Genomic DNA, 27,983 nt, shown 5'->3' with positions numbered 1-27,983 from the left:
CTGCATTTAGCATTGCACAAGCAGATCTGGTGAACTGCTTGTGCAATATGCCGCTCCCTGCATATTTGCGGCCAATCGGCCACTAGCAGGGGGTATCAATCAACCTGATCGTACAGTATCTGATCGGGTTGATTGCTGTCCGCCGCTCAGAGCAGGCGGACGAGTTAAGGAGCAGCGGTCTTAAGACCGCTGCTTCTTAACTCCTGTTTCCAGCCAGCCTGAAGGCTCACGCGGAAAAAATGGGAACAGGGGCCATTCGGCCCTTGTTAAATCGGCCCCTATGACTTTCAAATGAGTAGTAGAGTTTTTTCTAGCAAATTTAAAAGTTAATTCCATTTTCCCACCTGTCATGTTGAAATTTGATTTTAGTGTCCCTTTAATACAATAGCACAGAACTGCATGAAACATGTCACTACTTTCACACCATTGGCTCAGCGTACCCTCGGCTTAGAGCTTGAGCGATATCCGACATGAGTTTTACTGTACACACCCATAGATGTCTTGACATGCAGATGTTGACACACCCTAGACCAGTGACGGCTAACGTTGGCACCCCCAGATGTTTTGAAACTACATTTCCCATGATACTCAACTACACTGCAGAGTATCTGAGCATCATGGGAAATGTAGTTCCGAAACATTAGGGGTGCAAAGGTTAGCCGTCACTGCCCTAGCTATGCGTCACATGTGCGTGCATAGAAAAATGCTAACACTAAAACAGTGATAACTTTTACTAGAAGCATTTTTACCAATGCATGTATATTGCAAATAGGTTTAGATTCAAATATGTAATTCATCTATGTGCGTTTGAATTTTACCGTAATGTCCTTTTTTTAGCTAAAGCATATTACATACTTTATAAATATTAAATTGAAAACATTGGGAAACTGAAATGAAGCAAAATAAGATAAACTCACCTGGTCTAGAAACCCACCCCCAGTAGATAGGTAGGGCTGGGGGTACGTGGCAAAAATGCTTGCGGTTTCATGCGGCCCTGTCACCGTGAAGTTTCCTCCGCAGTAGTTGTATAATGCCTCTGTCAAACAAACATGCATAGGTTTACCTAATGTCACATTTACACACTAATACAGTAAGGTCTGGATTACAAATGGAGAGCTAAATTATAGTGCAGGGTGCGCTTTCCATATCATGGGCCTGTGCTAACAATAGTGCATAATCTGGTTTTACTTGTGTATAGTAAAATAGTTTTAAAAGAGAATGTTAGCGCGGCCAGCGTATTTTTAGCACTCTCTATACTTTCAATGCATAATGCATCCACGCTAACACTGCTCATCACTCGTGCAACACATAATAGCGCTGAAAAACTTAGTGTGACTGGAGACCTGACGTAAAGTGTCAGGGCTAAGTAAAAATAAATCCTATATCAAAATACATGTAAAACATTAAAATAAAGCATTTCACTCATATTTATACATATTAAAAGTAATAGAAATATGGTTTTTTTTAAATAAATGTTTTAACAGTGATTTAAAGGCATATGGTATTTGACAAGGAAGGGTTCAAAGGTGTGTGTGTGTGTATATATATGTGCACATGTATTTTTGTGTATGTGTGTACGTATTTATGTGCACACATACATACACATATATACATACACATATACAAATACACACAAACACACACACATATATATCATGTCCGATCGTATAGGATCAGGCGGATTGATATCCGCAGCATCAGATGCAGTGGACGAGTTAAGGAGCAGCGGTTTTGAGACTGCTACTTCTTAACTCCTGTTTCCGGCTAGCCTGAAGGCTCTCACGGAATCAGGGGCATCAGGGACAATTCTGCCCTTGATAAATTGGCCCCCTCATATCTGATTCCTGCAGTCATAGACATCCATGTAAAGACCGCACCTCAGGACCATTTTTTACAACATGGGACAGACTCCCAGGGCATTTATACCATGGGGCAGGGGCCATAAACTGTCACTGACCCAGAAAAATTGGGACAGTTGGCAAATATTCAAATAAGCTGTCTTTTAGCATGTGATCTGGCAGCACAGTGGTGGTACGTACAACCACAGACCTGGAGCTTATATCAGAGCTGTTTGATAATGTGACACAATATTTTGAGTGTCTTCTCCAGATCACCCTTCAAATAAACATTCTCTTACTATGAAAAGTGAGCCAGAAATGAAATTGTGGCATTCTCATGGTAGCCTTTGTTGAAGGGATACATAGGTAGTTAGGAAAAATGTGCTACCATCTAGTGCTCTTGCAAATGTATAACTGCTGCCATTAGTGCTGCAGACACGTGTACCCCCTGCTTTTCAACAAAGGATGCCATGAGAATGAAGCAAATGTGATAATAGAAGTAAACTAAAACGTTGTTTAAAACTGTATGCTTTATCTGAATTGGGAAAGAAAGAAAAAATGTGCTTCATTTCCCTTTAATTTAAAAGAATGTGCTATCTAAATGTTAATACTTAAGTTAGCAGTTGGTGAGAATAAAAATATTATTAAAGGGACAGACACTGTAATCAAACTCTTTCTATCATTGCTAAGATGGTTTTAAACTGCAGAATTAGCGTAAAGTACCTATTAGCCAGTGAGCATCAGCAGGAAGTGCCTATTAGCCAATGAGCATCAGCAGGAAGTACCTATTAGCCAGTGAACATCAGCAGGAAGTACCTATTAACCAGTGAGCATCAGCAGGAAGTACCTATTAACCAGTGAGCATCAGCAGGAAGTACCTATTAGCCAGTGAGCATCAGCAGGAAGTACCTATTAACCAGTGAGCATCAGCAGGAAGTACCTATTAACCAGTGAGCATCAGCAGGAAGTACCTATTAGCGAGTGAGCATCAGCAGGAAGTACCTATTAACCAGTGAGCATCAGCAGGAAGTACCTATTAACCAGTGAGCATCAGCAGGAAGTACCTATTAGCCAGTGAGCATCAGCAGGAAGTACCTATTAACCAGTGAGCATCAGCAGGAAGTACCTATTAGCCAGTGAGCATCAGCAGGAAGTACCTATTAGCCAGTAAGCATCAGCAGGAAGTACCTATTAACCAGTGAGCATCAGCAGGAAGTACCTATTAACCAGTGAGCATCAGCAGGAAGTACCTATTAGCCAGTGAGCATCAGCAGGAAGTACCTATTAGCCAGTGAGCATCAGCAGGAAGTACCTATTAACCAGTGAGCATCAGCAGGAAGTACCTATTAACCAGTGAGCATCAGCAGGAAGTACCTATTAGCCAGTGAGCATCATCAGGAAGTACCTATTAACCAGTGAGCATCAGCAGGAAGTACCTATTAACCAGTGAGCATCAGCAGGAAGTACCTATTAACCAGTGAGCATCAGCAGGAAGTACCTATTAGCCAGTGAGCATCAGCAGGAAGTACCTATTAACCAGTGAGCATCAGCAGGAAGTACCTATTAGCCAGTGAGCATCAGCAGGAAGTACCTATTAACCAATCAGAATGAGGTACCTGCCGAGGTAGAACCTATGTACATGACTGCAGAATAAGAGTTAAAACTAAAGCTATTAGTAAATTGCCTGGGTGCTGATTCACCAAACTCCTTTTATGGGCGTTGTGGTTTAGTGCCGGTCTGTGTTCAGTGTGTGATGGTTGTTGTCATTAGAGGTATCACAGATTAGATTAACCGGCCGTACAGCGTTAGCTTTGGCTTTGTGATTAAGACTAGGAATCTAGGACTACTGACATTACAGTTGGGTGAGATATTGCTGCTTGGTAAGATTAGAAATTGCAAGTTGGCCCAAGCAATTGTGTGTTTTATCTGGCCACAGTCATGTGTGTGTATAATGATCATGTGTCCTGCCCTGAGCCTACAACAGGCAGCATTTACAGAACATGCGTAACAAGGCTGTAACCCAGAAGTCAGATATGGGGCCATATTGTTCCATGTAGTCTCCTTATCCTGGACCTCTTTCTAATCTGCATTTATTTCTGAATCTTGCTGAGACTGTGAGAAAACACAAAGCGTTGCTCAGTTTTACACGGTTTTATGTGGAAACTAGCACCTGCATTTGCCCAATTAGTGAACTCATCAAAGATATTCAAAATAAAATTCACACTCATTAAATGAATTTGTTAGCGTACGTAACATTTCCATCACTGACCCTAAATAAGATCACCCAGAAAAGTGTTAAACACATATGTAAAGTTCTGCTCTAGAGAAGAACATTTTCTACTTGGGAGCTGCTATAAAAGTGGGACTTTACGTAGTTGGAGTTAAACCCATAGTTATCTAGGATCTATAATGGATAAACGATACACATCTCATTTTTAATTAAAATGTCCAGTTAGCACAGAGCTGCTTTCAGAGGTAAACTAGACCTTACAATAGTGGGTTAAACACATAGTAAATGCCTTCTCCAGAGCATCAATGCACTACTGGTAGCTAGCTGAACACATCTGGTGAGCCAGCAACATGATGGATGTATGTGTATCTACCAATCAGCATCCTAGTAATGCATCACTGTTCACGAGCCTACCTAAATAAGCCTTTCAACAAAGGATACCAACAGAACAAATTAAATTTGATAATAACGTCTCTTAAAATTTAATTTTCTATATGGACCATGCACATTTTGACTTTCATGTCCCTAATTTTGTTTAAATGCACTTTTTTCTTTTCTTTTGAATATTCTGAGCAAAATAATACAAATGTATAGCACATTAGAGGATAGGAGTGGTACAAAATGATTGTCAGTATACCCCAAACACCCCCCCTAGATGTGTCACAACTTTCGTCCTAAACTGCCTTTCTTGAAATAAGAACATAGTTTAGTTTTCATTTAGTTTGGCTTTAAAATTATGTCATTTGAAGTTACCATTACCTATTTAAAACTAGATCACAAGTGAAGTGGTATTTATCGCTCCCGCTCACGTGTTAACTTCGCTAGATGGAGGCTTTATGCGTGTGTTACAAGTTGAAAGTAAAAAGTTAGTGTGCAAGCGAAAACCAAACGTGTGCAAAGAGTTGAACTTCGAATATCACAACTGCATTTACGTATTCTCCCATAGACTTCAAAGGAGCTCTCAAACTGCAAAAAAAAAAAACTAATACCCATACTTGCACGCTACCCAACGGCATTTATTCAAGTGCGCTAAACCCAACATTAATTATTAATGCTTTACATTACAATGTTCTTCATTGTTCTATTTATTCTTAAATGCATATTACTATATATAATCTGATGATTTTTTGTTAAAATATATCTATACCTATATATATATAAAGTTAAATAAAGACTCAGCACTCACTCATCAAAACATTATCCGGGGTGCACTTTAAACAAATGCACAATAGTCCAAAAAGAAAGGCACTCTCCGGTTTTAGCAAATATAATACTTTTACTGTACCCCGAAAATGTTAATACAGTAAAAGTATTATATTTGCTAACCGGAGAGTGCCTTTCTTTTTGGATTATTGTATATATATAAAAATATATATTAAAAAAATACATAATTAAAAAAACCAAAAAACACTCACTCACTTGTGGATAGTTTTTGTAATGCTATTGCCCACCAGTAATACAGTGAGAGATCAGCTTATCCACCTGTCAGCATTTGTTTTAAAGAGACAGTGTACTGTAGAAATGTCTCCTCTTCAATATGTTCCCAATTATCTATTTTACCTGCTGGAGTATATAGTAAATTACTTATTTAGATTTATTTTGTCATTTGAAATAGCTACTTTTACCTGTTGTTTCTTCACTTAAGTATTTTGTATGGAAAAGCTCAACTATTCATTTTCAGTTGTTCTCTCTAAGTATACAGACACAGATAACATAAGGAGGCTTTGTGTGTGTATATAAAAGTGATAATGTAAGGAGAATGGATACACCTGCAAGTTCTTTGGTTCCCAAGAGCAAAACCAGTTAGCTCATAGTCAAAAATAAACTTAAAGGAGAAGTTTCACATTGATTTAATACTCTTCAGCTGGTAAAACAAGTCTCTAGGGGGGGTGGCGGGCCCTGTCAAAAATTTAGTCAGGGGCCCCAAAATTTCTAGTGGCGGGCCTGGCGGTCAGGCTAAAATGCTTGAATTACAGCCTATACCGACACGATCCATTCTGCCATTTGAGAGCAGTAGCTATGAATTTTTTGTAACAAAAATGTTTCACAAAACTCATAACTAAAATGTTACAAAGTACACTAACACCTATAAACTACCTATTTACTCCTAAACTGCCACCCTCCCGCATCAAAAACACTATATTGAACCTATTAACCCCTAATCTGCCGCCCACCCACATCGCGACTATTAAGAAAACCTATTAACCCCTAATCCGCTGACCCCACATCGTAACTAATAAACTAAACCGCCACTCCCCGACATCGACAATGCTAAATAAAGTTAATAACCCCTAATCCGCCGCCCCCTGACATCACCAAAACACTATTTAAATATATTAACCCCTAAACCGCCGGCCCCCCACATCGTAACTTATTAACTAAAACCTAGTTTAATCTAGTGTTTTGCGATGTGGGGGGCTGGCGGTTTATGGGTTAATAGGTTTAGTTAATTAGTTATGATGTGGGGGCCAGCAGTTTAGGGGTTAATATATTTAAATAGTTTTGGCAATGTCGGGGGCGGCGGATTAGGGGTAAATAACTTTATTTAGCATCAGTGATGTCGGGGAGCGGCTGATTAGGGGTAAATAATTTTATTTACTGTCGGCGATGTCAGGGAAGGCAGATTAGGGGTATTTAGACTAGGGGTTTATGTTAGTGTGTTAGGTTTAAACGTAATTTTCTTTTCCCCATAGACATCAATCGGGTTGCGTTACGGCGTTCACCATTTCGCGATCGCAGGTGTTAGTTTTTTTTCTAAAACTCTCTCCCTGTTGATGTCTATGGGGGAAAGCGTGCACGAGCACCTAAATTCAGCCCTTGACTTTTGTGCGGTATGGAGCTTAACGCACCATACCACATAGCGCAAGGAAACTTTCAGTAACTCGTAATGACAGTGCTATGGAAAGTGCAATTATTATTTTTTTTGTGTCATTTTCACACCCTGTTTAGCGCAAAACTTCTATCTAAAATCTTCTATCTAAAAACTTCTATCTAAAAAATCTAGGTAAATGGGAGCAGCCATGTTGTAACTTAGGTTACCTTCTCTGCTGTGGCCAATTAGGGATAGTTATAAATAGGTCACTAGAGTGTGCAGCCAATGGCTGAGTAGAATATAACAGTGTTCTGCACTTCCATTTCTAGCAGCAACTGTAAAGTTTGCAATTTCAGTTTGGAATTATAGGAAAAGGGGACAAAATAAATAATGAAAGTCTTTTGCAGAGTTTTTTTTATATATATATATATACTATTTATCATTTTATATTACCATATCAAAGTGTTTAATGTCCATTTAAATATTTAATGACAATTTTTTATTCATTTGTTAAAAAGAAACAAAAAAAACAACAAAATTAGTATTTTTTATATTTGTCAATTTTTTTAACAACTGATCAAATAAATCAACAGGTAAGTGCCATTCAATATTTCTTGGGAAATTGTTAATGATAATGCTGCAAAGAATATTTATTAATTTCAGCGCCTACAGTGTCAGGTTTGTTTAGATGTTATCAAGTTGCCTTACCATAGTATAGACAGTACACCACTGCAGCCTTACCATAGTATAGACAGTACACCCCTGCAGCCTTACCATAGTATAGACAGTACACCACTGCATCCTTACCATAGTATAGACAATACACCACTGCAGCCTTACCATAGTATAGACAGTACACCACTGCAGCCTTACCATAGTATAGACAGTACACCACTGCAGCCTTACCATAGTATAGACAGTACACCACTGCAGCCTTACCATAGTATAGACAGTACACCACTGCAGCCTTACCATGGTATAGACAGTACACCACTGCAGCCTTACCATAGTATAGACAGTACACCACTGCAGCCTTACCATAGTATAGACAGTACACCACTGCAACCTTACCATAGTATAGACAGTACACCCCTGCAGCCTTACCATAGTATAGACAGTACACCACTGCAGCCTTACCATAGTATAGACAGTACACCACTGCAGCCTTACCATAGTATAGACAGTACACCACTGCAGCCTTACCATAGTATAGACAGTACACCACTGCAGCCTTACCATAGTATAGACAGTACACCACTGCAGCCTTACCATAGTATAGACAGTACACCACTGCAGCCTTACCATAGTATAGACAGTACACCACTGCAACCTTACCATAGTATAGACAGTACACCCCTGCAGCCTTACCATAGTATAGACAGTACACCACTGCAGCCTTACCATAGTATAGACAGTACACCACTGCAGCCTTACCATAGTATAGACAGTACACCACTGCAGCCTTACCATAGTATAGACAGTACACCACTGCAACCTTACCATAGTATAGACAGTACACCACTGCAGCCTTACCATAGTATAGACAGTACACCACTGCAGCCTTACCATAGTATAGACAGTACACCACTGCAGCCTTACCATAGTATAGACAGTACCCCACTGCAGCCTTACCATGGTATAGACAGTACACCACTGCAGCCTTACCATAGTATAGACAGTACACCACTGCAGCCTTACCATAGTATAGACAGTACCCCACTGCAGCCTTACCATAGTATAGACAGTACACCCCTGCAGTCTTACCATAGTATAGACAGTACACCCCTGCAGCCTTACCATAGTATAGACAGTACACCACTGCAGCAGCCATGAATGCACCGATAACTTGGGATATCATGTAAATCGGTAATTTTGCCCAAGGCAGTTTTCCCAAGATGCAGTTAGTTAGTGACACAGCACAGTTCATGTGGGCTCCTACAGAAACAGGAAACAAAGCAGTTATTAGTGCATCGCCACTTAAAGGGACATAACACCCCCAAAAAATAATTTAATGATTTAGATAGAACGTACAGTTTTAAACAACTTTCCAATTGACTTTTACTATAAAATGTGCTTGGTTCTCCTGGTATTCTTTGTGGAAGAGATATCTAGTCAGTTGTCTGGAACACTACATGGCCGCCGGCATTTTCTAGTGCACTTACTAATGTATAACTTTCTTGGAAAACTGCTGCCATATAGTGCTACAGACACGTGCTCGCTCCTGAGCTTACTTCCATGCTTTTCAACAAAGGATACCAAAGAGTACAAAGAAAATGTGATAATAGAACTAAATTAGAAAAGTTGTTTAAAATTGCTGCTCTATCTGAATCATGAAAGAAAAATGTGGGGTTTAATTAAACATTTTTAATTATATGTAATTAATAAAGAGAACAATTTGTAAAATTTAGCAACATCCTTTCATGGTTAACCTGTTACTTTTCTGTAATTTAAAGTGATAGTAAATTCAAGCATATAACAAACGTTAGGATTTACCATCACAAAAAATAAACGTTAGTTTCTCTCATCGTTTTGTAAAAAACAATGTTAAACTCACTCTATCTGTAAGGAAAGAAGATCGCTAACACCGCGCCTCCGGCCGCCCGCGGCACATCGCTTTCTCCAATGACGTTTTCACCTCTAGACCATGCTAGGATCTCAGTTGACATGCACAGCTAGTGGCGGCCGTAGGCGGTGAGTTAGCGAACTTCTTTCCTTACAGATAGGGTGAGTATAACATCGTTTTTTAGGAAACAATGAAATTATTGTTTCTTTTTTGTGATGTTAAATCCTAGCATTTGTTATTTGCTTGGGTTTACCATCACTTTAATTCTGAAACTTGTGAGCTTTCTAATTCATTTATAAAGTGTAAGTGTAGACTCCAGACTTAAAGGGACAGTAAGCAATGGGTAATGTTACCTCATTTTTATTTCTTTGTTTGAAACCTTTTTAATAAATAAGAAAAAAACCATAAACATTATATATAGTGACCAGCTGACATGACCTTTGATTTGATCTAAAAAGTAAATTAAACAAAATGCCCTTAAAGGGACAGTGTAGTCAAAATTAAACTTTCATTATTCAGATAGGACTTTTTTAATCAACATTCCAATTTAGTTTTATAATCCAATTTGCTTTATTTTCTTGTAATTTTTAGTTTAAACTAAACCTAGGTAGGCTCATTTGCTAATTTCTAAGCCCTTGAAGGCTGCCTCTTATCATATTCTTTTTTAATTGCTTTTCACAACAAGAGACTGCTAGTTCACATGGGCAATATAGATAACACTGTGTTCATGCCCAAGGAGTTATTTAAGAGTACAGTATTAAATGCAAGTCAATAGATAATAAATTAAAAGTCATGTGATCAGGGGCTGTCAGAAGAGACTTAGATACAAGGTAATCACAGAGGTAAAAAGTAAATTAATATAACTGTGCTGGTTATGCAAAAATGGGGAATAAAGGGATTATTTATTTTTAAACAATAAAAAAATTCTATTGTAGACTGTGCCTTTAATTAACGGAGTAAAAAAAGATTTGTACTGTAATCCTTCTGCCATTTTTACATTTACTGCACTTTACTTGCTGCTTTTATAGTAAAAGAGAACTGCCCTCTGGCTAAAGCTTTGCAAGATACTGAAATGAGCAAATAGTTTACAATTAATGAATAACTTCTTCATACTAACTAGACTCCTATTTTCTGCTTAGCATCACATATCCCAAAATGTTACACAGCAAGCTGTAAAAATACTACACCAGCAAGGCACAGGATAAGGACTTATTTGTATTTGTATATTTGTTTTACATTTTATACAGCATTTTTTGTATTTAACCAGTATGTTAAGACTCGTTACAGCAACATAGAATCCAATTACAAGGTATTGTATAAGTATAGTTGTTAACGTGGTTTGCAATGATAATATAAAATAATTGAAAAAAAAGTTTGCATTAGCTGTTTGTCACCTTAAAGGGACAGTCTAGGCCAAAATAAACTTTCATGATTCAGATAGAGCATGTCATTTTAAACAATTTTCCAATTTACTTTTATCACCAATTTTGCTTTGTTCTCTTGGTATTCTTAGTTGAAAGCTTAACCTAGGAGGTTCATATGCTAATTTCTTAGACCTTGAAGGCCACCTCTTTTCAGAATGTATTTTAACATTTTTTCACCACTAGAGGGTGTTAGTTCACGTATTTCATATAGATAACACTGTGCTTGTGCACGTGAAGTTATCTGGGAGCAGGCACTGATTGGCTAGACTGCAAGTCTGTCAAAAGAACTGAAATAAAGGGGCAATTTGCAGAGACTTAGATACAAGATAATCACAGAGGTTAAAAGTATATTAATATAACTGTGTTGGTTATGCAAAACTGGGGAATGTGTAATAAAGGGATTATTTATCTTTTAAAACAATAAAAATTCTGGTGTAGACTGTCCCTTTAAATTCAGGGAGTTAGAAAGCCCACCATTTTCAGTTTCTATAAAGTAAAGTGTACCTCCATTTTGAAACCTAGGTTTCTCCTTATCTATTTGTTCTGCTGTGGAAAAATAGAAATAAAACAGGCAATAAAGTGCCCAGAAGCTGAACTGAGTAAACAATGACTGAGAGTAAACACTATTAGATAGTTACTTTATCCTTGTCATATTCCACACAGTGATTGTTTGCACAGTTCAGTGACTAGACACTTTATTGCTAGTTTTATATTTGTCAATAATTGTTCTCAGCAGAAGAGATTAGATAAGAGAAACTTAGGTTTCAATATGGAGGTGCCCATTACTTTATAGCAATTAAAGTTCTTTATAGAAACTAAACCTTTACAATTATTACTTCAATATTTAATCCATTAATGACACACACGTACCCTATATGTCACGTGTCCTCAAGGAGTTTTTTTTTGCCTTGTGCGGGTTTTGTCCAAAGTGCTATTATAAAATACCTCTCTTGGACGCATTGAGCTAGAGCGCGGTTTTGCCTCTCTTGGTGAGAGCCGTCCTATTTAACCCCTTCAAAGGAAAATGACAGCAGACGTACCCTGTAGTTAAGGGCTTAAACAACTCATATATTTTTAAAAAAAATCCATCTACACACTATTCTCAGACTAAACTGTACTATCTAGCTGCCCCTGTGAAAGGCTCCAACTGGGCTAATAATAGTGTGCCAAAGTCAGTACATGATTGACTGCTGTGTATATAGCAGAGCAGGCCCCTCCTCAGGGTGAAAAAAGGGTAAAATCTACTATAGTATGTAACATTTCAGTATTTAAAGGGATATAAAACAATCTGTTACATTTTTGTAATAAAAATCACTAAACAGGGGGTTATACCTAATAGAAATCATTGCAATTTGTATAATTAATTATCTTCAAATTATTTTAGTTTTTATTATTTTTACTTCATTTGTGAAGGGTCCATTACTTCCGGTCACTGCCCCACAAGGGGTCTGTGTCTGTACAGGTAGGCAAAGGAATAGCTTTTCCTTTAAAGTGCTGCTTTTTCTTTGGTTTGTGGATCGTATATCAGACACTAGAAACTATATCAGCAGAATTAATTTCCATTGTGACATGAATTCCAAAGACATTTTTCCCACAACAGCTCTTGAAACTCATTTTGCAAGTGGCTTGGTTGCATTGCGGTGGATGACATATCCTTTATGTGAGTGATTGGGTGGGAGTGCTGAGCATGGAATTATTTGGTCATATGACTGAATGTGATTGGGTGGGAGCGTTTTTGTGCTATTACCTGGTGATATGATTGGATGGAAGGGTTTTGTGGGTAATATTTCCTTGTCATGTAAGAGATTTGATGGGAGAGCCGAGGGAAGCATTTCATAGTCAAGTTATTGATCGTATAATAGTGCTGATGGTGGCATCTTTAAGTTCTATAAATGACTGTCTAGGAATGGTGAGACAGACTCATAATCACAATGAGGGCTTGCTGTAGGTAATATTTCCTGATCATTTGTGTGTAATATGGCAGAGCTGATACCCCTGGTCATGAGTGGTTTGGTGAGAATATTGATAGAGTCATTTTGATCACTCACCTGAAACTCCACCAGCAACATGAATTCCCATTGTCACACCAATTCCAAAGGAGAGATTAATGCTAAGATATTGTCCATAGGCATTTTTCCCAAGAACTACCTGGGCAACAGCTCCTAAACCAAAAAGCTATAAAGAGAAGAGATAATAATGTTTAAATACTAGTAGCAAAGTAATACTGTAGCTCTAAAGTAGATATTTGAACAGTCAAAACATTAAGGCATCAAAGGGGTTAATCTTACTGTAAAAGGGACGGTCTTTTTAAAAATGTGTATTTTTCAACAAGATAGATAATCCCTTTATTACCCATCCTCCAGTTTTGAATTGCCAACACTTTTATATTAATACACTTTTTACCTCTGTGATTCTGTGATAGTGTGTATCTAAGCCTCTGCAGACTTCCCCCTTATCTCAGTGTTATTTAAAAACTTGCATTTTAGCCAATCAGAGCTGACTCCTGGCACACATGAACTAGCACTGTCTAACAAAAAGATGTGAAAAACTGTAAAATGCACTGAGATAAGAGGCGTCCTTCAAGGGCTTAAAAATTAGCCTATGAGTATACTTTGGTTTAGCTTTCGACAAAGAATACCAAGAGAGCAAAGCAAATGTGATAATAAAAGTAAATTGAAAAGTTTAAAATTGCCTGCCCTACCTAAATCATGTACGTTTAATTTTCACTTTACTGTTCCTTTAAGCAAAATGTAATGTATCCCAAAAGTTTAGGCAAACAAACTGCACTATAACCCTAAGGGCCATCATCAGAATGTTTAACCTTATGATCCTTAGCCCTAACTCCAGTTCCTAAACTTAACTCTAGCCCTAAGAACCATAGACTTAACCTCAGTTTCTTTCACTAACTTTGAAAACCCTAAACTCAATATCTTGTCCTAATTCTAAGAACCCTAGCCCTAACCTCAGTCTTTTACCCTAAACATAAGATCCCTACCCATAACCCAAACCCTTTACCTAACCAATAGACTTAGTTCTTACCCTAGACATAACATCTCTAGCCCTAATAATAACTCCAACCCTTACCCTATCCATAAAAACCCTAATCCTACAGTTAATCCCTTACCCTAACCTTAAGAACCCTGGCCCTAACCCCAGTCTATTACCCTAACCCTAAGATTCTTGGCAATAACCCGCTATGACTTACTATATTCCCAACCCCTTACTCTAACCATAAGAAACCTAACCGTAACCCCAATCCCTTATCCTAAACCCTGAGAACCATAAATCTAACGCCAAAAACCATAGACTTAATTTTTACACTAACATCCCTAGTCGTAGCCCCAATCTCATAAGAAACCTAATCCTAACCCAATCCCTTATAGTAACCCTAAGAACTCAATTACCCTTACTGTAACCACAATCTCTTACCCTAACCATAAAACCCCTAGCCCTAACTTCAAGTTCTTACCCTATCCATAAGAACTTTAACCCTAAATGTAAGGAAGTTAACCAAATCTCTTATCCTAACCCTAAGAACTCTATCATTAATCTCAATCTCTTACCCTAACCATAAAAAGCCTAACTATACCCCCATATCCATAACCCTAACTCTAAAAACCCGTGCCCTATACACAATGTTAGTCCTAAGAACCCTAGCCCTATCCTCAATCCCATACCTTAACCCTAAAAACCCTAGCCCTATCCTCAATCCCATACCTTAACCCTAAGAACCCTAGCCTTAACCTTAATCCCTGAGCGTTACCCTAACCCTGACCCTAGGAACTTTAGCCCTATCCTCAATCCCTTACCCTAACTCTAAGAACCATAGCCCTATCCTCAATCTCTTACCCTAAGAACCACAGCCTTAACCTTAATCCCTGATCCTTACCCTAACCCTAAAAACCCTAGCCCTATACTTAATCCCTTACCATAAAACCCCTAGCCCTAACTCCAAGTTCTTACCCTATCCCTAAGAACTTTAACCCTAAATGTAACCCCTAACTCTAAGGAAGTTAACCAAATCTCTTATCCTAACCTAAGAACTCTATCCCTAATCTCAATCTTTTACCCTAACCATAAAAACCCTAGCCCTATCTTCAATCCCTTACCTTAACCCTAAGAACCTTAGCCCTATCCTCAATCTCTAACCCTATGAAACCTAACCCTTTCCTCAAGCCCTTACCTAAACCTAAGATTTCTAACTCTATCCTTCCTAAACTTCCTGGTTCTGCCCATTTTGTGACATCACCAAGTACATACATGTTGATGTCACTGGCAATACCATGAAACCTGGGAGTGCCAACCACTAGGCCACCAACGAACCCCCGGCCTGTACTGCTGAGGATAATCAAAAACATAGTTTGATCAGCATTCCCCCTGCATGACATAAAGGGCTCATCATGCGCCAACAGGTAGAGATGCGCATGGCAAACATAGTTTGTCATGCTCATCAATGTGGTTAACTAAAACAATAATGTTACAGGTTTCCATTTCTACTTTCTCCTCCTTACATACATGCAGGTCCTGGTGCAAATCTTTTCCACTCCAAACAATCTTCTATTCTTTTAGGTTTAATAAGGGGTTGATACTGTGTACAAAGAAATGCTGGGGAACAATTGGATTAAAGAGACAGTAAAGTTTTATGATTTAGACAGAACATGCAATTTTAAACAACGTTTCAATGTACTTCATTCTCTTGGTGGCCTTTGTTGAAAAGTATACCTTGCATACCTCGGTAGGCTTAGGAGCAGCTATACACTACTTTTTGTGATCTTGGAATTAACATTAGGTAGTGTAGCAGCATTGTCCCCTCCTCTGATCAGCGTGATAGTCTGTGAAAAGTATTTCCAAGGTACGTTTCACCAATAGTTCCTTTGGCTTTTTCAAGTGTTGTATCAGCAATGAAATTGATTGTCTGTTTTTTTTTTGTTTTTTATGCAGCTAACAATAGCTAAAGCATAACCATTTCTAGAACACTTACTCTGGTGAGCTGAAGAAATGTTGAGGTAAAATATCTTTTTTACATAGAGATGTTCAGGTGATATTTTCCTGTCAATTTTTAACACGTATGCTGCATCACTTTTATGTACTTAAACATTTGGGTATCATGTCCCTTTAAAATCTTACATGAATCATCAACCCCACCTCCTTGTCATTATCCTAGGGACTTCTCTTCCTCCCTACAAAAGTTTCACATTTTGGAAAATATCTCACTTTTGTCTTAAATAGTACCCATACCCCTCAAGTAAAAATAATTCATCTGTTCTAGAAATCCACATCTGTCTAGAAGGGACCTGAACTGATCCCCAGGATCTAGCAATCACATATTTTGTTAACTACAGCTTACAAGAGCACCTAGATTTGTAGTTCAATAATGCATGTGTAGGTTGTAAAGCGAATTGTGTGCCAAATATGGCTTTTCCTAGAGACTCCCCCTCTAACCAAAGGGAACATATATATTGGCAATGTCCCCACCAAATATGTGTCATGTGTCCCTTTTCCCTATATTCCCTCTAACAAAGTTCTCGCTGACTTGCTGTAAGAGCAAGGCATGAAGTTGTTAAAGTGAAGGTCAATTTTGATGAATTAGTGCCCGTTTTTTTAATAATCTTATCAAAAACAAGGGCACTTTAATTTATAAAAATTGACATTTCACTCTTTTTCTTCAAAAACTTACCTTTTCATTTTGGCAGCTGCTCCAACGATTCCCACGGCCGTTGGAAGCCTCTGCAGATGTCAGAAATGACAAATCCGACTTTCTCCAATCATGGCTTCCCCCCCCCCCCGGGGGAATCTTGGCCTGATGCAACGCCGTGAAGACGACTTGCAAAGGGCGGAGGAAGTTGGAGCGGCTGCCAGAATTAAAAGGTAAGTTTTTGAAGAAAACGATTGAAATGTCAATTTTGATGAATTAAAGTGCCCTTGTTTTTAATAGGATTATTAAAAACCATGCACTAATTCATCAAAATTGACCTTCACTTAAAGTACCATTGTAATAATATTTTTAAATTAAGTTCTAACATATGAGGAAATATTGAGGATTTATGCGTCTTATGAAAAATTTGATGTCAAGCTTTATCACCTATATAAAATCCCAATTCCTCATTCCAGCTAAAGGTATAGCTGGGCAATGTCTCCCTGTGGAGTCTACTCAATAGAAGTCTAGCTAATGTCAAGGTTCCCTGCATAGGAACTTCTGTTAGGCACCATCGCTCAAAGGCAGCTGGGAGTCTAAGTAGGTCAGATTTGTTAGGGGAAGGTTGAATGAGATGTTATAAACCAGGAAGGAAAAAAAATCCACTCAACACTTGATCTAAATCTTGCCTTTTCTTTAACTGGCCCATTTCAGCCAAGTATGTTATTGGTATAAATTCACTTGCTTAGCTCCATATTATACTTTATTTTAGAGTTCAGGCCACCTACAAAAGGGAAATATTATTATCATCAGTTATTTGTGCCAATAGATCCCGCATTGCTAGATAGGGGTCAAAGGAGAGCTGTGTGTAGACATCTCTTTACGCCGAGTAATAAGGCGATCCCAAGAAGCAAATACAGGTACAAATCTGGAATTCTAAAATCTGGAATTATTCTGAAATCCACACCTTTTCATTAATCAGAACCTTTTCTTTCATGGTTGAGATAGAGCATGTGATTTTAAACAACTTCTTATTTACTTCTATTATCAATGTGTCTTTGTTCTCTTGGTATCTTTTGTTGAAAAACGGAGTTGTAAGCTTAAGAGCCGGCCCATTTTTGAAGCACTATATGGCAGCAGTTTTGCAAGAATGTTATCCATTTGCAAGAGCACAATTTCCTTCCATTTAGTGCTCCAGATGAATACCTAGATATCTCTTCAACACAGAATATTATGGGAAATCAAATTTGATAATAGAAGTAAATTGGAAACTTTTAATATCCCTTTAATATTTTTTTTTTAAATAAAATTGTTGAAAACTACCCTAAGGTTGCATCATGTATTAGCTACATTATGGTATGTCATAAGATATTGTTGTTTACACTTGGTCTCCTTCCCTCTGCAAGGTATCTCATTTTACAGATGCAAATACACAAATATTCTGAAATCCAAACATTTGTAGTGGACCTAGTCAACAGAGGACCCTGGTGCAAAATATTTTTTGAGCCTCCCAGAGGTAACTGTAGTAAGTAATAATAATAATGCTCTGTATAATACTTTTGAGGGTAGGATTGTACAATTCCTTCACAGGCCTATGTATAGACTGGCTACTATGCCCCCCCCCCCAGTACTTGTTAATAATATGTGGCCTGTTGTCTCTATTTCTAAGATCTCCTGAGGAGTACTTCAACTATGTGTGTAACCCATTTGCAGGGGTCAAACACATAGGCTTGCAGGGTTATTAGTGGGCTAAAATGAAATGTTCTAATGAATTATAGCATGTTGTTGTGTACTACAATGCACCTTTAATGTCCCTTTAAAATAAATATTTTACAAGAACAGATCACAGGTTTCCTGTATTGTTCCTTTGCATCTCCCTCCCACTCTTTTTATTAGCTCGTCATAATCTTTGACCTCTGTCTGACTACGGTAATTTGCATCAGTTGTGATTTGTTAATCTGTATTCAGTTCTATGTAAGATACAGCCATGGGAAGATCCGGACTGATTAGTGTTATGGCTTCATCTGAAATAATCATCTGATAGCTGAGAGCCGGTTAGTAACCATCAGCTGATCATTTTACCTGTTCTCTATATAAGATATCATGAAAATCTGGCCTGTAAGGGGTATTTGAGGACCTGAGATAGGAAACACTGCTTTACAGTAATCTTAGTAAGCACCCATGTCTCACTTGTATACAATATACAGTATGCTTGTTTATCGTTTTACCAATATGTTGTGTAGTTTTGACTTTAGATGTTTTTTGCAGATGTTTCTGCACTACACCAGAAGACCTACGGTCAGGGTTACCACCTTTTCTGGAGAAAAATACTGGCCGTGTTCATTAGCATAAATTAGCATAAGTAATTATACAGCATCATTTAGGAACTAAAACTGCTAAGGCTGATATTAAATAATCATTGGTTTACAGTTAGATTCTAACAAACTTAGAAAAAGTTTCCCCATGATATCATTTTTATTTCAATATTTGTGCTTTATTTTCAACTTTGACCTGAGCCTCAAAAATACCGACCGTGTCGGTAAAATACTGGCTGAGTGGGAAAATATAAGTCAATGGAGAAAGAAAGTGGAAAAAACACCACACTCTCTCTAACCCAACATGAAAATATGAATATTTCACATTCCAATGTTCTTCACATACAATAATATGTTTTGTTTATTCATAAATAAATATTTCTACATATATCTGATGTTTTTTTTATAGATGATTATATATAGGTATAGATATATACAGTACATATATATATATTATCTCCTTTGCCTTGCTAGTTGGGGCAAATAAAAATTATGAAGATTAAGAAAAAAGGAAGAAAACGTAGAAACTAAAATAAGTTAACTACATACAAAACACTGATTTCAGCACAGATTTTTATTTTAATTAATTTAATTTCCAGAGATCAAAAAAGTGTTTCTTGAAAATGTCAGTGTTTTCAAAATTGCACATCCACATAACAGGCAGGGTACTTTAAAATTTCCCATAAACAGACAAATGAACCATAAATGTACTCAAGAGCAATAAACCATTGTGGACCTAGAGACCAACATTAGCATAACATATTTACAAAGTATCAATAGTATTAGTATAGTATTTAACAAAGGTCTGTCGGACCTGATCCGACAGTGTGGATCAGGTCCGACAGACATCGCTGAATGCGGAGAGCAATATGCTCTCCGTATTCGGCATTGCACGAGCAGCTCTTGTGGGCTGCTGGTGCAACACCGCCCCCTGCAGATTCGCAAGTGAAATCTTGCTATATCGATATAAATTCTTACTTTTATCATATGTACTATCTATTGCTTCATATTTGTTGAATTATTATCCTACCGTAATAGTGGGTGTGCAATCTTTTGTATATACAGGATCGTATTACATTAGTTGATTTATAGATATATACATATATATATGTTATCTCCTTTGCCTTGCCAGTTAGGGCAAATAAAAAGTAGCTGCTGCACTGATTAATCAAGCACTGTGTGAGAGTGGAGTAGGGTGTATGGGCCATTCTTGTATACCTGTTTAATATTTCTTTTGCGTTGTTAGTAACTTTCATTAGAGATTTTACCTCAAACCCAGTAAACGTTGGAGCAATAAGCATTCATGTTTTTGCTGTTATTTAAACTCTAAAGATTTGTATCATGCATAATAAAGACTACCATTTGCACACAAGTTAAAGGGTAATTATATTTAAAGCTGCTACAGGGACTGCCTTTTAAATGGACTCAGCTTTCCCTTCCACCCTTACTGGGGGTTGATTTCTGCTGATTCCTGTTGTTCATAGCTTTTCCCATAGTATTTACATTTCAATATACGTGGTGGTGATTACATGCAACAGCAACAATTTCATATAAAAATTATAAAGGTAATTTATCGATTTGTAAACAATGTAATATACTCCAGAAGGTAATATTAATCAATGGGAACATACTAAAAGTGAGAAAATTTTAACATTCCTTTATTTAAATGCAACAAACAAAGATAAACTTTAATGTCCCTTTAACATTGCAATTCTTAACACTGGTTTCTTGTAAATACTTTTATTAGCTATTTCTTCATTGTGATATGGAACAGAAAAGCAATGGTGGTGCTAAAATATGTGCACAAACCAACGCTGAAGTTAAAGTAATAGCTAGCACTACTGCTGCCACCAACAACACAAATAGGATATATATATATATATATATATATATATATATATATATATATATATATATATATATATATAAAACCAACTAGTGAGGATATGGGTGGCTAGGGCACCACTTGTATAATTAATTGTGGTGATCCTGGTGCAGGAAGTTTAAATAATTAAATTGATCAAAGAGAGCACTAACAGTAAACCTAATTCTGCAACCCCCTATTAAAGGGACAGTCTAGTATAAATTAAACTTTCATTATTCAGATAGGAATTTTAATTTTAATCAACTTTCCAATTTACTTTTATCATCAAATTTGCTTTTTTCTCTTGGTATTCTTAGTTTAAACTAAACATAGGTAGGCTCATATGCTAATTTCTAAGCCTTTGAGGGCTGCCTCTTATCACAGGCTTTTTAAATCTCTTTTCAACACAGAGACAGAAAGTACACATGGGCCATATAGATAACACTGTTCAGGCACAGGGGGTTATTTAAGATTTAGCACAAAACAATGCTAAATTAAAGACAATAGATAATAAACAGTCACAGTCATGTGATCAGGGGGCTGGAAGAAGGTTCCTAGATACAAGGTAATCACAGAGGTAAAATGTATATTAATATAACTGTGTTGGTTATGCAAAACTGGGGAATGGGTATTAAAGGGATTATTTATTTTTTATAACAATAACAATTCTATGGTAGACTGTCCCTTTAAGCCAATCAAATACAAAAGTACAGACACTGTCCCTTTAAGAACAAATCAGTGTATACATCACACTCATATTGAAATAAATCAAATGTATATTTATTAGGGCAATAAAAAAACAAACAAATTCAACTGAGCCTATATCACGGATCCCTGAATAAATGTTACCGGTATAAATGTTGCAACTTAAAATATATCGTAGCCATGTAATGTGGCACAACGTAATCAGCAATCTGTTCCACCTGGAATAGTGAACAATATATTCACAACATGTTGCAGTTCATATAAGTGTAAGTAAGTCTCTCTTCTTAGTGACAGGGAATTCACAGTATAAATCACTGCATCATGTAAACAGACCAGCGGTCCCCCTAGAGACGAAGCTCACCGGACCACCAGATCTTCCGCAGGGACTCACCAGCTCTGACTTGGCCTAATAGGGGGTTGCAGTGCTCTCTTTATTCAATATATATATATGTATCATAGGATCAGGCTTGGCCAAGAATAAAAGTGAAGCTTATTGGCTGACACTGGAATTAATCAACTGACAAATACATTAGTAAATTAATATTCAGAACTGAACTTTGAAAGCATTTCCTGATTAATGAGTACAGTTTTAACTGAGTGAATTAGTCAATAACATTTTCTTGCTAGATGCATTCATTTGTTGTTTTTTTCATTGAAGGAACAGTTTGTTTATCTATTTTCAGATGAATGTAACAAATAGCATTTAACCTTTCTTCAAACCAAATGCAAGATGAGAGCTTGACTATACTACACAATGGGCCAGATTACAAGTTGCACGCTAATTAACACTCCTGCTTGAGCATTAATTGCGCTAGAAATAAGCTTTTTGCGCTAGTCGGGTTGAAAGTAAACTGTTTTTGCTTGTGTGCTAACCGCCGAGCGCAAAAAGACGAACTTAAAATATTGCGTTCACTTTTCCCCCTGTAGAAGGCAATGGAGAAAAAAAGTGGAAAAAATCCCTAACACCTTACTCTTGCGCAAACCTGATCACATATTCTCATGTGCGCTAATTCGACATAAAAATATCAATATTTCCCATTCAATGTTTTTTACATACAAGAATAGGTTTTTATGTATTCATAAATACACACACACACACACACATATATATATATATATATATATATATATATATATATATATATATACTATATATATATATATACATACATACATACATACATATACATTTTTAAAGATGTATATTTATGTCAAAGCCCTTTGAGCTTTGTAACTTTCGTGTGCAATATTACTTTTGAATAATTATTATTAGATGGCGTTATTATGCGTGTAACTATACTTTGTAATGTATTTTTTATGTGTTTTGTGCAACTTTTATGTTTTACGACACAGTTAATCAGAGCTCTGAAGTCACGGTACTCATTCTAGCGTAAATCTTGCACTCGAACGATCGCGTTTACTTTCAACTTGTAATACCAGCTGTAACCCGATGAGTGCAAACCCCCGTGATAAGCCCCTTACCGATCAGGCACAAACGTTTGCGCTCCACTCATAATCTGTCCCAATGTATATTTATTATTATTACTATCATTCTAGAATCCAAGATTGTGCTACAAGTCATTATTTACTAAGCTAACCTTTAAATTAATTATATCTGCAATATCTCTGTATTGTAATGTAATACAGCCAATTAAAAAACAGGCAATCAAATGTTATCCTTTATTAAACTAACATTAATCTTTTGTTAGTAATCGGTAAACTGTATTACATGGTGTATTATTGCTATTTATTCATAGCATGTCCGGATTCTGTATCATTCAGCAGTTGCTATATTTCATTTTAATTATACTTTATAATGATTAACTTTTTTTTCAAACATAACTCTGAAAAGTACAAACAAACCCAAATATAAATGACAAAGAATTGGAAAATATTTTCAACCGTGTTTATACAAGCGGCAAACAGTACAGAAAGCCACTTCATACAAATTTCTAATTTATATTATAATACAAAACATGGTTTAAAGATACCTTTTACCGGTTGAGATAGTAATATAAAACATTTAAAGGGACATGAAACTCCAATTTTTTCTTTTATGATTCAGATAGAGCATACATTTTTTAAACAACTTACTAATTTACTGCCATTATCAATTTGCTTCATTCTCTTAGTATCTTGATGAAGTAGCAACAATTCACTACTGGGAGCTAGCTGAACACAACAGTAAGCCAAAAGAGGTATATATGTGCAACCACATATAGCCAAACATATAGCAATATACTTTTATTTCCTAATCCTACTGTGTTTCTATAAAGTTGAAGTCACCACCATATCGGAACCTAGGATTTCCCCTTTTTTATCTATTCTGCTGAGCACCACTAAAGACAGATAAAGCAGACAGGAAAAGAGAGTGAGCAAACAAGGCTGTGTGGAAACCTTGTTAGTTACTTTAACAACCATTCTACATACTTGTCTTTAATTTACTTTCTATATCTGTCCCTAAATGACCTCAGCAGAATAAATAAGGGAATAACCTAGGTTCCAACATGGCATCGCCCATTAATTCATAGAAACTAAAGTAACAGAAACTAAGTGCCAGATTACAAATTAGACTTTTGCATGCAGTAGTGTTGTTAGCTGCCTACTACAGAAGAAGGTGACCGCTCGCGGCATTCAGCTGTTTTTGGAGCCGGATTTCTTCTTGTGAAAGAGCAACACACTAAGGTCTGGGTTTGCACAGGTCTTAATGTGTTACTCTTTCAGAAGAAGAAATCAAGCTCCAAAAAGAGCCAAATGACACCAGCGGCCGTCTTCTTCTGCATTTGATAACAAACAGAACTGCTTATTGCACCGCACTAATAAAAATTATATTGCATGTTTCAAGGAATTTGACTGGGAAGGGCTTGAAAGAGTCTATATATGTCTATAAATGTGTATGCATGTGTATTAATGTATTTATATCTGTATATATGTATGTATGTGCACATACATATATACACACATATAAACACATAAATACACATGTATACACATATATACATACACACACACACATATATATATATATATATATATATATATATATATATATATATATATATATACATAGGAGCCCTTCCCAGTCAAACACCTTGCCATATACCATATCCCTTTTAACCTTTTTTTATTTTATCAATGTTAAAATAATATTTTTATTAAAAATGTGTATTGCATTTTTACACTAACCCTTAACTGGTAAATAAGATTTACCATGGACTTGTAATATCAATTCACGTGCTAAAGATATCATGTATCACGGTTCCACACTATCATTAATCTGGCTCTAAGGGGATATAAGGTTTTCAAGGACATTTGTGCTCAAGTTAAATTCCGCCTTATTACAAGTCGAAATTAAATTTGAATAAGTGAGTGCAATCGCGAATTACACTAGAATGATTAACGCGACTTCAGAGCTCTGGTTAACTGTTACACGAGTCAAAAAAGTGTCACAAAACACATCAAAATACATTTAAAAGTACAGTTATACTCAAAATAACACTGTCTAATAAAAAATATTTAAAAAAATGTCAATGCAAAGTTATAAGGGTGCCAAGATATGAGGTCTCAGATACATACATGTACATGTCTAAATATGCGCTTCTCTCTGTATGTATTTAGTATCCCTAAATGGGAAAAGGAGCAACCAGACGTGGACTCCATGCTCAGTGTGCTTAGAGCTACACCTCACTGACAAGGCCCAATGAAGGCCAAAATGATCATCTGGGGTTGCTGTGCTCCTTGTTCAGAGAGGAATGGCCTGGTATTTCGCCGCTGGACTGACCGTAATAGGCAGGATCAGACTAATGTGCTACAGGAAAGATATACTCTGTGTAAAGCATTAATGATCTAAAAAAGAAGCTGCACCCAGGTGGTAAATCGCCATAGAACAGGCAAACAATGGAATTGAGCCAGTTGTTCATTCCTGTGAATGCGCTTCTCTCTGTATGTATTTAGTCTCCCTAAGGGAAAAAGGTCCAAGGATGTCCACAGCACTCCAATACATTTTTCAGCACTTTATTATGACAATAAAAAACAGCAACGTTTCAGGGTTACAACCCCTTAGTCATGCTTCATGTTTTTTATTGTCATAATAAAGTACTGAAAAATTTATTGGAGTGCTGTGGGCAGCCTTGTTTGTATCACATAGGAGACTGAGCAGTGCCTCCTGTCCTACCGTGCACCCATCAGTAGTGCTGTATCTGTTTTTACCATTTCTAAGAGAAAAAAAGGGCACACAGACGTGGACTCCTTGCTCAGTGTGCTTAGAGGAACATGGCTACACCTCACTGACGAGGCCCAATGAAGGCCGAAACAAACGTCTGGGGTTGCTGTGTTCCTTGTTCAGAGAGGAATTTCCTGGTATTTCAGCGCTGGACTAACCGTAACAGGTGGGATCAGACTGATATACTACAGGAAAGTTCTACTCTGTGAAAAGCATTACTGGGCTAAAAAGAAGCTGCACCCAGTTGGTAAATCGCCATAGAACAGGCTAACAATGGTATTGAGCTAGTTGTTTGTTTCTGTGAGTGCACATCTCTCTATATGTTTGTTTATACAGTGAGGGGAAAAATGATTTGATCCCCTGCTGATTTTGTACGTTTGCCAACTGACAATGAAATGATCAGTCTATAATTTTAATGGTAGGTTTATTTGAATAGTGAGAGACAGAATAACAACAAAAATTCCAGAAAAAAACAAATTTCTAAAAAGTTATAAATTGATTTGCATTTTAATGAGTGAAATAAGTATTTGACCCCTTTGCAAAACATGATTTAGTACTTGGTGGCAAAACCCTTGTTGGCAATCACAGAGGTCAGACGTTTCTTGTAGTTGGACACCAGGTTTGCAGATCCTCTCCAAGTCATTAAGGTTTCAAGCCTGATATTTGGCAACTTGAACCTTTAGCTCCCTCCACAGATTTTCTATGGCATTAAGGTCTGGAGAGTGGCTAGGCCACTCCAGGACCTTAATGTACTTCTTTTTGAGCTGCTCCTTTTTTTACCTTGGTAATGTGTTTTGGGTCATTGTCATGCTGTAATACCCATCCATGACCCATTTTCAATGCCCTGGCTGAGGGAAGGATGTTCTCACCCAAGATTTGATAGTACATGGCCCCATTCATCGTCCCTTTGATGCAGTGAAGTTGTCCTGTCCCCTTAGCAGAAAAACACCCCTAAAGCATAATGTTTCCACCTCCATGTTTGATGGTGCGGATGGTGTTCTTGGGGTCATAGGTAGTATTCCTTCTCCTCCTCCAAACACGGTGAGTTGAGCTAATGACTAAGAGCTTGATTTTGGTCTCATCTGACCACATCACTTTAACCCAGTGCTCCTCTGAATTATTTAGATGTTCATTGACAAACTTTAGATGGGCCTATACATGTGCTTACTTGAGTAGGGGGACCTTCAGGCGCTGCAAGATGTCAGTCTTCCAAAACGTAGTATATTACCAATTGTTTTCTTGGTGACTATGGTCCCAGCTGCCTTGAGATCATTGACAAGATCCTCCCGTGTAGTTCTGGGCTGATTCCTCACCGTTCTCATGATCATTGAAACTCCACAAGGTGAGATCTTGCATGGAGCCCCAGATCAAGGGAGATTGACAGTTATTTTGAGTTTCTTTCATTTGCGAATAATCACACCAACTATTATCACTTTCTCACCAAACTGCTTGGCGATGGTCTTGTAGCCCATTCCAGCCTTGTGTAGGTCTACAATCTTGTCTCTGACATCCTTGGACAGCTCTTTGGTCTTGGTCATGGTGGAGAGTTTGGAATCTTTTATACTGGTAACAAACTGAGATTAGGAGCACTCCCTTTTATGTGTGTGTATGTGTGTGTATTTATGTATTTATATGTGTATATATGTATTTACAGGCATAAATACACATATAAAAACATAAATACATATTGAAGCCCTTTGCAGTCAAGTAGATAAAAACATTAAAGATCATATTTATGCAATATTCATATTTAATAAAGTGTTATACTATGTATATATACCAATTCCAATGTTCTTCACATAGAGGAATATGTTCTATGTATTTATAAATAGACTAGGCAATAAGCCTGCCCAGAGGGAAGTCTTTGTTTAAAAAATACAAACCCCCAAGCTAATGTTACAAAAAAATAAAAAAAGTAAAGTTACAGAAAAAATAAACAAAGTTATCCAAAATAAAAAAATGTAAACCTAAACTAATACCCCTATAAAAATAAAAAATCCCCCAAAAATAAAAACACCCCCTAATCTAATACTAAACTATTGACATTGCCCTAAGTTAAACAGCTCTTTTACTTACAAAAATTACCAATTACCCGCTAACAGTAAAACCCCCCACCCAACCAACCCCCCCAAAATTAAAAAACCTAACACTAAAAAAAACTAAACTACCCATTGCCCCTAAAGGGGCATTTGTATGGGCATTGCCCTTAAAAGGGCATTCAGTTATTTTACTGCCCTTAAAAGGGCAATCAGCTCTTTTCCAGCTCATTAAATCCCTAGGGGCATATCTATCAAGCTCCGTATGGAGCTTGAAGCCCTGTGTTTCTGACGAGCCTTCAGGCTCGCCAGAAACACCAGTTATGAAGCAGTGGTCTA

The 27,983-nt window shown here is 37.1% G+C and overlaps 1 protein-coding gene across 1 annotated transcript in view; it reads right to left on the bottom strand.

Moving 5' to 3' along the window:
• The window catches only part of LOC128646854 (aquaporin-7-like), a 58,447-nt gene that overhangs the window by 8,325 nt on the left and 22,139 nt on the right, over nt 1-27,983 (bottom strand). The window contains 3 exon segments of the mRNA XM_053699656.1: nt 918-1,036; nt 8,678-8,815; nt 12,916-13,042. Of these exon segments, the coding sequence (XP_053555631.1) occupies nt 918-1,036; nt 8,678-8,815; nt 12,916-13,042 (384 nt within the window).

The sequence above is a fragment of the Bombina bombina genome, chromosome 2 (assembly GCF_027579735.1).
Source record: "Bombina bombina isolate aBomBom1 chromosome 2, aBomBom1.pri, whole genome shotgun sequence".
Taxonomy (NCBI): domain Eukaryota; kingdom Metazoa; phylum Chordata; class Amphibia; order Anura; family Bombinatoridae; genus Bombina; species Bombina bombina.
The sequence above is the reverse complement of the archived record's forward strand: the minus strand, read 5'-3'. Positions and strand labels throughout refer to the sequence as shown.